This window comes from Chenopodium album, chromosome 21 (assembly GCF_948465745.1).
Source record: "Chenopodium album chromosome 21, dcCheAlbu1.1, whole genome shotgun sequence".
In the NCBI taxonomy this organism is placed as follows: Eukaryota; Viridiplantae; Streptophyta; class Magnoliopsida; order Caryophyllales; family Amaranthaceae; genus Chenopodium; species Chenopodium album.
The window spans coordinates 33,952,305-33,962,235 of NC_137854.1; the positions used below are offsets into that span (position 1 = coordinate 33,952,305).

The 9,931-nt window shown below is 35.2% G+C and overlaps 1 protein-coding gene and 1 pseudogene across 1 annotated transcript; one reads left to right on the forward strand and one right to left on the reverse strand.

Moving 5' to 3' along the window:
- Positions 1-1,316: 1,316 nt before the first annotated feature.
- Positions 1,317-1,874, reverse strand: LOC145600697 (uncharacterized). The gene has a single exon (XM_081656577.1). The coding sequence runs from the start codon at positions 1,872-1,874 to the stop codon at positions 1,317-1,319; it is 558 nt and encodes a 185-aa protein (XP_081512703.1).
- Positions 1,875-7,515: 5,641 nt separating this feature from the next.
- On the forward strand, positions 7,516-9,185 carry LOC145602213 (UDP-glucosyl transferase 79T1 pseudogene; annotated as a pseudogene).
- The last annotated feature ends 746 nt before the right edge of the window (positions 9,186-9,931 follow it).

The following is a 9,931-nucleotide window of genomic DNA, read 5'->3' on the forward strand; positions in this document are numbered from 1 at the left end:
ACAAACAACCTAAAGTGTGGATTACATCAAAAGAATGGGTTTTATGAAAAAGAATTTCGAAGGGAGTATTATTTTGGAGTAGAGGTGTGGGTGTACGGTTAATAAGATGAGCAGCGGCAAGAACACACTCACCCCAAAAATAAATAAGTTAGCTTGAAATCTCAAAGCTCTCCTTACATTAAGAATGTGTTTGTGTTTGCGCTCAACCCTCCCATTTTGTTGTGGAGTTCCGACACAAGAGCTTTGGAAAATAATACCCGAAGCAACAAAATAATCATGCAAGCAATTAAACTCAATACTGTTATCACTTTGCACATGGTTTGTGAAAATTGTCGATCAAGCATTGCAACAAAGGCCAAAAACATTCTAAAAATCTCGGTTTTATCAACCAATAAATAAATCCAAACTGCTCTCGAATAATCATCAACAATAGTAAAAAAATAACGAGCTCCACACGACGAAACGTGTCGATATGGACCCCACAAATCACAATGTATTTTCTCAAAAATTCTAGACGCCCTATTTTCACTTAAAGGAAACTTGTCTCTAGGATGTTTAGCACGCATACATACTTCACACCCCATATCTAGACAATCTTTATTACTACTAACATGAGGAAGCAACTTAACTACTTTATCGGAAGGATGCCCCATTCGACGATGCCACAACTCCAAATTTGAGGTCGCTTTACTAATACCAACATGATGCACCAAATCCGATTTGCTAAAATAATATAATCCGTCTCTCCTAGCTCCCGTTCCAATCAGCTCTTTCGTTTGGTCCTGTATGACACACATATAAGGGTTAAATTGGACAATACAATTGAGATCATCTGAGAGTTGTGAAACTGAAAGCAAATTACTACTCAAAAGCGGAACATAGAGGACTTTAGTGAGAGTAATCTTGTCCGATAAACGAACCGAACCAACTAAAGAAGCCACAACATTGGCCCCGTTAGGTAAACCAATAGGACACTCAAAATCCTATGTATCAAATAACCAAGCTTTTTCTCCTGTAACATGGTGAGTTGCCTCTGTATCAATAATCCAAGACGAATCATCAAACTTACCATTCACCGAACAAACCCGTAATTGTACTATCTTCCATTGTTTGCTTGAAAAAACTTGACCTTGAGAGGGAGTACTTGTTGAAGAAGCACTCGAACCCAAGACTGCATTAGCTCGGACCGAACCTTGACCACGATCACCCGTGGACTTCCCCCTTGGCTGCCATCACCCGTGTTAGGTGGGTATCCATGAAGTTCAAAACACTTAGCTTCAATATGACCTCATTTCTTGCTATAATTACAAACTTTATCAGACCAACAATTCGATGTCTCGTGGCCAACTTTCTTGCACTTCTGTACCCGAGCCATCACGGCCCCAACCAACCCCACCTGTATGGACAGCCAACCCCACTGCCTGTGGAGGTTCTTCTCGGCCTTTATCAAGACCTCGAACTAGTTCATCTTGGGATACTTGTTGGTAGGCTTTATTCAAGGTAGGCAGAGGGTCTTGAGATAAAATACTTGACCTTGTTTGAGCATAATACTCAGAACAAAGATCAAGCAAAAATTTTTGCAACCTATCATCCTCACGATGTTTCTCATGTTGCCTACCCACATTACAAGTGCACTTCCCACATTTACAATGAATTAAAGGTTCAAGCTTTGAAAATTCACCCCAAAAAACCTTGCTAAAACAAATAGCCACAGTCATAATTTTAGGTAGCTCACATCGAATAATTTGTGCCTTTAAGTGTTGAATATGAGGACCATTCACGATACAAAATCTTTCATGTAAATCATCCCACAAACGTTTCGCATTGTCATTATTAGAAAGCATAGATTTTACCTCCGGGTCAATCGTATTCATGAGCCACGAAACAAGCATACAATGAACCACAACTCAATCTTCCGGAGTTGCAGGTGGCATAAACTCTGTAATAGTTCCATCAAGAAATCCGAACTTCCGTCGAGAGGAAAGAGCCACGTATATGGCGTGAGCCCAAGCATCAAAATTATCAAGCTTTAATCTTATCGGAGTTATGAAATCCCCGGGCCTATCATGCGCCCCTAGATTAAAGGGTGAATTTGTTTCAATTTTTGGTGGTGGTGGCGATGGTGGTGTGTCACCGCTGGCCATAATTAATCAATTGTAAAAAAAACCTTGGCTCTTATACCATACTAAATATTAAGAACGTAATTGCTTGATTTCATTAATGACTTTGCCAAAGCTTATATAATACAAAGATCAACCCTCTTGTGATAGGATTAAAAAAACAACCAAAGATAAAATATACCAAAAGATATACTAGCACACAATATGCTAAACAAATATATCCTAATATTTCCTAAATATATCTCAATAAATAATGTACTCCGTACTAGTGAACCCATGATTTGCAATTCATAATGAGTTCTGTTTTCGAGAAAGCCAAAATTCGCCGAAAGACCTCATATAAATTCACCCCTAGGCCCTAGTGTCTCGAATAATTGCACCACCTTTGGCTAGTTGGCTGCTCCGTACAATCTATGTTCAAGGCATATCACTACCACCCCGTCTAACAGATGAATCAGGTGGGGTCCTAGACTTCGTCTACTTGCTCGAAGAATATAATTATAAACACAATTGGATGTTAGTGTAGTGGTGATTGAGACTACACTTAGTAGGGACTAGAGAAGGTCTGTTTTCGATTCCCTGCAACAACATATTGGAAGGGGACTGGAACCTAACCGCCCAGAACTGATCCCGTAATAGCCCTACCAAAATGGTTATTATCCTTAGCTTTGAAATAGAATCTAAATAATCTTCATTGTGTGATCCTAATCATAATATACTTTATTGTACTCTTGCCATTAGGTGTTTATTAATTGTTTTCAACAACATTTGTTCAGTATCTATACTCCCTCCGTTTCATAATGTTAGTTCCATATGGAATCAATCACATAAAATAAGTAAACAAATATATTTGGAATCTAACATTAAAGTACAACATAATTCATAATTAGTTTACCTTATTTGACTTTTTTGATTTTTTATTAGGAAAGCACAAGTCATAATTGCATAATTTAAGGCAAAAATTTCCTTACTTGGAGTCATGTCATCAATCCACAATCAATTAATTCCAAAAAAAATCAAGTTATAAATGAGATATATTCAATATGGGTAGATCTTTTTGAAACGCCCAAAATAGTATATGGGACTAACATTATGAAACGGAGGGAGTACTATATATTAAAAGGCTTTCCTTTTAAAGGAATGGTGCCACGTGGCACTCTTCAAAGTATAAGTGTCATGACATAATGCCACGTCATCATCCAAAAGTATATTCACAACATAAAGTTTGTCACCTCATTTAACAAAATAAAACATGCTTTGAGCTAGACTCGGTCCTAAAACCTCCTATACATAATAGTAATGCAGTTACCATCTCAACCAGCTTTTAATTAAGTTTCAAATTTCACATACAATATTGTATATTCCTTTCACTTATTACGTAAATTTAAGGTAATATTATTCATCTATTTTTCACAAGAATATAATATAAATACATATGAGGGAAAAAAAAAAGTAACACTTGAGGCAATGTCCGAACCACACACTAACTATACAAATACATAATTATAAAATTAAAAAAAGTACACAAACTATCAATCCGGGTCCCGGGACATCGCCCGAGGCACACACTAGTTATTGAATGAAAAAATGTCGACAGCTATAATATAATGCTTAATTGCTGCTCATGGTGTTTTGAGCAAGATTAGTATTGGAAATCATCGAACGGGCTAGGACCGCAGTTTATTAGTTACTCCTCCTGTCATTTAATCTTAGTAATGGTGTACATGTGTAACGTCATGGTAGTACATACCGGTAAAATTGATCACAAATCATTTCAAATTCAGTAATCTTAGTAAAGTGTTTGAATAATTGTGGTAATTTGTTAAATTTGAAGGACACGATTTTTAATTTGCTGCAGCTATGGCTACTTTTAATACTACTACGAAGTACATATTATGGTAAATTAGGAATGATGTATCGTACTTTCATCCATTCACAAAAGTAATTACTCAATGTTCGAATTTTGTTCGATTAGTGCCACTCATTAAGCCCTATCTAAATACGATCATCATGCAAAATCTTGTTAATTAATTCATATAAACAAGTACTTTACTAACCAAATCCTCAAACAAGTATATGGCTAGTTTTGAAATTAGAATTTGAAAGTAGCTATTATGGTAAATAGTTTTGCTAAGCTAGCCAATTCGGTAAACAATTAAAGCAAGCTCACTGCCCACCCTTGCTCGCTAACTCAAAATTCTCATAATTAACAACTACTTTCATACTAGTTCTTTGCCCGAGCAACGTTCGGATATTCACAGGAAAAAAATTACATTTAAATATTATTATAAGTTTGTATTTGTTTATAGATTGTGTATATTTTAAATATTTTATTTATTTTAATTTGTTGTTATTGTTCTATTATTTAGGATATATATATTTTTTATTCTTTTTTTGAAAAATATTGTTTATTTTTTTTTATCAATTATCTTTTTATTTCTAAGGAAAATAATTATAAAAAATTAAAAGTTTTTGGAGGAAAATTTTTTAATGTAAACGTGACTCGTGTAATTCTAGAATATTCCTGGTGATTACTTTAGTATATAGTATTGATGATTGATAACAACAAACAACTAAGTTCCTTCTTAGGAAATTTGACGTGGAGATTTATTAGGGTCTGTTCACATTTACTGAACTGAGCTGAACTGAACTGAACTGAACTGATTGGAGCTGAACTGAACTGAACTGAACTGAATTGAGCTGAAATGAATATTTTATGTGAGAGGGAAATTAAGAGCTGAACTGAACTGAACTGATTGGAGCTGAACTGAACTGAACTGAACTGAAATTAAGTAAATATGAACAAGCCCTTAATTTGAATGTATTACATACAAATGCCTATAGGAATTAGATTCCCATAACCAAAAATGAAATAAATAAATAAATAAATAATAATAAAAAAATATTAAAACAACAATGTTTAGCAACTTAACGTAGATTGTATGGGGAATGAGATAAACATATACAAACGAATGTAGTTTGATTGGAACTAAAATATGCAGTATGGTTGTAGGCCCTTGTACGGTTGTACCTTTCATTGCAACTCAAATATGCCGTATGTGAGAGCTGAACTTTCTCTTTCACCATAAATATACATACACCAAAGCATTAATTACTTTAGCAACATAAAGGATTACAACTACAATTGTATGGAGTATGAATGTATATGTATGATATACAGAGTATATCTCTAATGGCACATTTTTGCAGGTGATCATAAATAATGGTAATAAAAATGAATTTGTACGTATATAAATTTGTGAGTAAAATAAAGGTTCATCATTGTGATAAATTAAACTAGTAATGCTAACTCTCCCTAAATCTTTGAAAATTCTCATTCACACGCGAAATCTTGTACAATAAAATTATTACTCAGTACATAACTATGCAGAGAAGTGATATATAATATATTGTGTTATTGTCCATTTGTCCAGAAAGAGAGGTGTCTAAAGGCATTGGTTTTTGTGGTACGTAGTAGTGAGGATTAAATGATCATGAACACACTAGGTGACTAGGTGTAAAGGATAATGATCATACCATTAGTTACTGTGTAATCCCTTAATTTACTACTTTAGGTTGAAAGTTAAAGTATTTTCCTAATTCCTAACTAATTAATATACCTAGTCAAATGTATTAAGTCGTATTATATTGCTTACTCATATATATACTCATAGAATCACATCAATATACTTCGTAATTTAATTAAGCTTGCTCTACCCATCTCTAATTTGTAAAACATGCTCTTTCGTATAATTCTATTACTAGGATCAAATGTACTAGTGAATCCATAATTTGATAAAATCCCGTTTTCAAGGAAGCCAAAATTTGCCGATAGACCTCAGATAATTGCACCACCTTTTGCTGGTCGCGGCGAGCCTTTGACTAGCTAGTTGGCTGCTCCGATCCATCCATGTTCAAGGCATATACCACCCCGTCTAACAAATTTAAAGGGTTTTTTTTTTTTTTTGGTATCAGATGCTATCTCCAATTTCGTCTTACCGTACTCATAGAAAATCTCCAGAATCAGCTGGGGTCCCAGACTTCATCTTGTATCATAGTTGTGTACGTGAGACTGTGAGTAGACGTACCATATTAATCCGATCCATACGAAGGCATGCCATGTCCGGTTTATAAATCACTACTTCGTCTACTTGTTCGAAGAATATAGTTATAGATACAGAGTACATACTACTCGTATATATTCATATAGTAGGTACCTACCACAAAATAGTCCGGACAATATATTTATATCACAACTTATTTTCCAAGTACAACCGGGATACCGTTATTATATCATAATGAATTTCAAAACACAATTAGATTTTTAAGTTAAAGATTTATTTCAATAGCCCTACCAAAGTAGTTATTGTCCATTGAGATAGAATCTAGACAATGTTTATTATTGTATGTGTGAATCTAATCATAATATTCTTCCTCGTAATCTTGCCACCAAGATATATACGGAGTATTAAATGTTTTCAACAACATTAGCTCAACATTATTGAATGAGAAAACGTCGACAGCTCAACAGTACTGACAGAATATTGCTTAATTGCTGCTCATGGTGTTTTGATCAAGATTAATATTGGAAATCATCAAACGGGCCGGGCTAATACCGCAAATTATTAGTAACTCTCTCTGTCCGGATTTAGATAAAGTTGTTCATACACCTCATAGTTAAGCTTACGGTCCGTAATACTTGTTCATTTAAAAGCCTGATGGAGTTGATGGGGACGGAACTTGATCAAGCCCCACCAACTACATATGTTTGGGAGTAGGAGGTTTCCCTTACCAACCATCTCTACTTTCAAGCGTTGAATAATATTGGTAATTTATTAAATTTTAAGGAGGATTTTTATTTTATTTTTTATTTTTTTTGCTGTAGCTAGCCATAGTTGCAGTGTATACTTCCATCCATTTCACAAAACTAATTACTCTATCATATTCGAAATTTTGATCGAGTAGAGTGCCACTCATTAAGCCCTGGCCTTATCTAAATACTACTCCGTACCTATAATAAATCATACAAAGTCTTGTTAATTAATTAATTCATGTAAACAAGTACTTTACTAACCAAACCCTCAAATTTTAAATACTTGGTAATAATTTATCAATAAATATTTACAAATATTAATGTTGAAAGACGTGAAAATAAAGTGTAACTAATTATGTAAACCGCATTAATATGAGTTATAGTACTGACAAAGGACGTATAGGCTTAGCGCGCCAGAATATATGTCTACATAATTCACAAGAGGTAGCTGCTATACCTTGCTAGGTCGTTCATTGTTTATGGTCCTAAGAAATTTATACACTTACCAAATATTCTACAGTATTAATTACAAAGGGGTAGGTACGTAGAAGAGACATAGAGTTGCATATATAAAAACAAACTAGTTTACCATTGAACTCCATCCCACAAAATAAATAAACAACAACAACAAAAAATGGGGGAAATTGAAACAAAGAAGTTAAACTTAAAAGTATTGATGTTTCCATGGTTTGCAATGGGCCATGCAACACCATTTGTTCACCTTGCTAATATACTTGCCGAGAGAGGTCATAGTGTCACTCTTTTACTCCCTAACAAGGCTAAGCTTTTGTTACAATCTTCAAATCTTTATCCATCTCTTGTTACCATCCAATCCATCGATGTTCCCCACGTCGACCCACTACCTCCGGGCACTCAAACGCTCTCAGATATACCTTTTAATCTTCAAACCCACCTTGCCACAGCCTTAGACCGTTTTCGTCCCGAGTTTGAGTCCATCCTTGATAAAATTAAACCTAACCTTGTTGTCTATGACTTTGCCTATTGGGTCCCAGAGGCGGTTTCAGCCTCTGGGATCAAGGCAAAGTGTCTTACTTATTGTGTAACTTATGCCTCGATCTTGTCCATGGATATGGTCCCATCTTGGGACGACCCACCAAAGGTGGCCGAGGAGAATACTTGTAGTACTCTCCCTGGCCACCCTTCGACCATGGTCACGTCTTTGGTACCAAAGAAGCACCGCGGCTTCTTGGACGAACCTCACGGTGAGGGGGTTACTTTCCACCAAAGGATCACCACTGCACTCAAGTGTAGTGATGTTATTGCTATTAAAACCTGCCGTGATATAGAAGGTAAGTACTGTGACAAATTATCTAGCCTATACAACAACAAACCCGTACTCGCAGTCCTAGACCTCCCTGTGCCTAAAGAGGTAAATCTAGACACTCGTTGGGCCGACTGGCTAGGCCGGTTCGCGCCAAGCTCGGTGGTATTTTGTGCCTTTGGGAGTCAAATCATGCTTAACGTGGCACAATTCCAAGAGATACTCCTCGGGTTTGAAATGACAAACCTACCCTTCTTAGTCGCGTTGAAGCCCCCCGCGGGTTATGCAACCGTGGAGGAGGCATTACCCGAGGGGTTCATCGAGAGGGTCGGTGATCGAGGGGTTGTGACGGGGGAGTGGGTGCAACAGACACAAATACTAGCACACCCCTCGGTCGGATGCTTTGTGAACCATTGTGGATCAGGAAGTATATGGGAGTCAATGCTGAGTAAAAGTCAAATTGTGTTGGTCCCACAAATGCCAGATCAGATTTTATATAGTAAAATAATGGTTGAAGAAGTCAAAGTGGCTGTCCAAGTAGAAAGAGGTGAAGATGGATTATGGGTTTCAAAAGATAGTTTGTGTAAAGCTGTTAAATCTGTGATGGATGAAGATAGTGAAATTGGTATTTTGGTTAAGAAAAATCATGAAATTTGGAGGAAGAAATTACTAGACCCCGGTTATATGCGTGGTAACGTTGATAGTTTCATCAATGATTTGGAAGCCCTTGTTGTCGATTGATGATTTGTTGGTCCTTTTTATCGCTCTATTTATAAAGATAAGGGCAAAAAAAACAGTAAAAAGACCGGCCTCAAGCTAGCTTTTACAAGGTTCACCTTTTGTTGTGTAAGCTTTCATAGATAAAATTGAATGGCAAACTATGGATGTTCTTTTTATCTTGTACCACTCGTTTATTTGATTGTAATCGTTTTTAATTAATGAAAAAATAATGCTTTTTATTTATAAGTAATTTTACATACCGTTTCGACTTTATGTTTGTCCACGTACGCACTACTTCAATTCAACCATTAATATAATTTCATTATCAATTTGTAAATATTAAAATAGATATTTTGAGAACAAATATTGAAAGTGATCTAATCAAGCTCAAAGTTAATAAACATTAAAAGCCACAAAGTAAGTTTCTTAGAGCATCTTTATTACCTTGTAGCTTACTTTGCTACATCAAATATTACGAGTAGGTATGTTTTGTAGCAAGAAATTAAATTTTTTTTTTTTTTTTTTTTTTTTTTTGGACAAGAGTAGCTACAAATTACGCTTTGATGGTTAGCTATAGCATATTGTAGCTCAAAAGAAAAATTAATCAATAAAGTAGCTAGCTTGGTTATGTCATATACGAATAGTAGCTAGCTTTAGTTTATTTATACACATGTCATATACAAATTTATATATTTATGTGGATAATTTTTCTTTGAAAAACAAGCAATGTAGCTTGGTTAAGCAAGGCTGCTTAATCTAGCTAACTACATCAAATTTTCCACTCCAATGGTAAGCTACATGCTTGCAATTTTGATTAATTTGCAAGCAGATCCTTTTTGTATATCATTGGATATAGTTGTAGTTAGGGACTTATTTACCATTTAGAAAATTTCCTACCTACTAGATTGATCATTTGAGCTAAAATATGAAATTAGCTACTAACTTATTGAACAAAAAATTCAAAATTACCAAAAAAAAAAAAGAGGGGTTGATTAT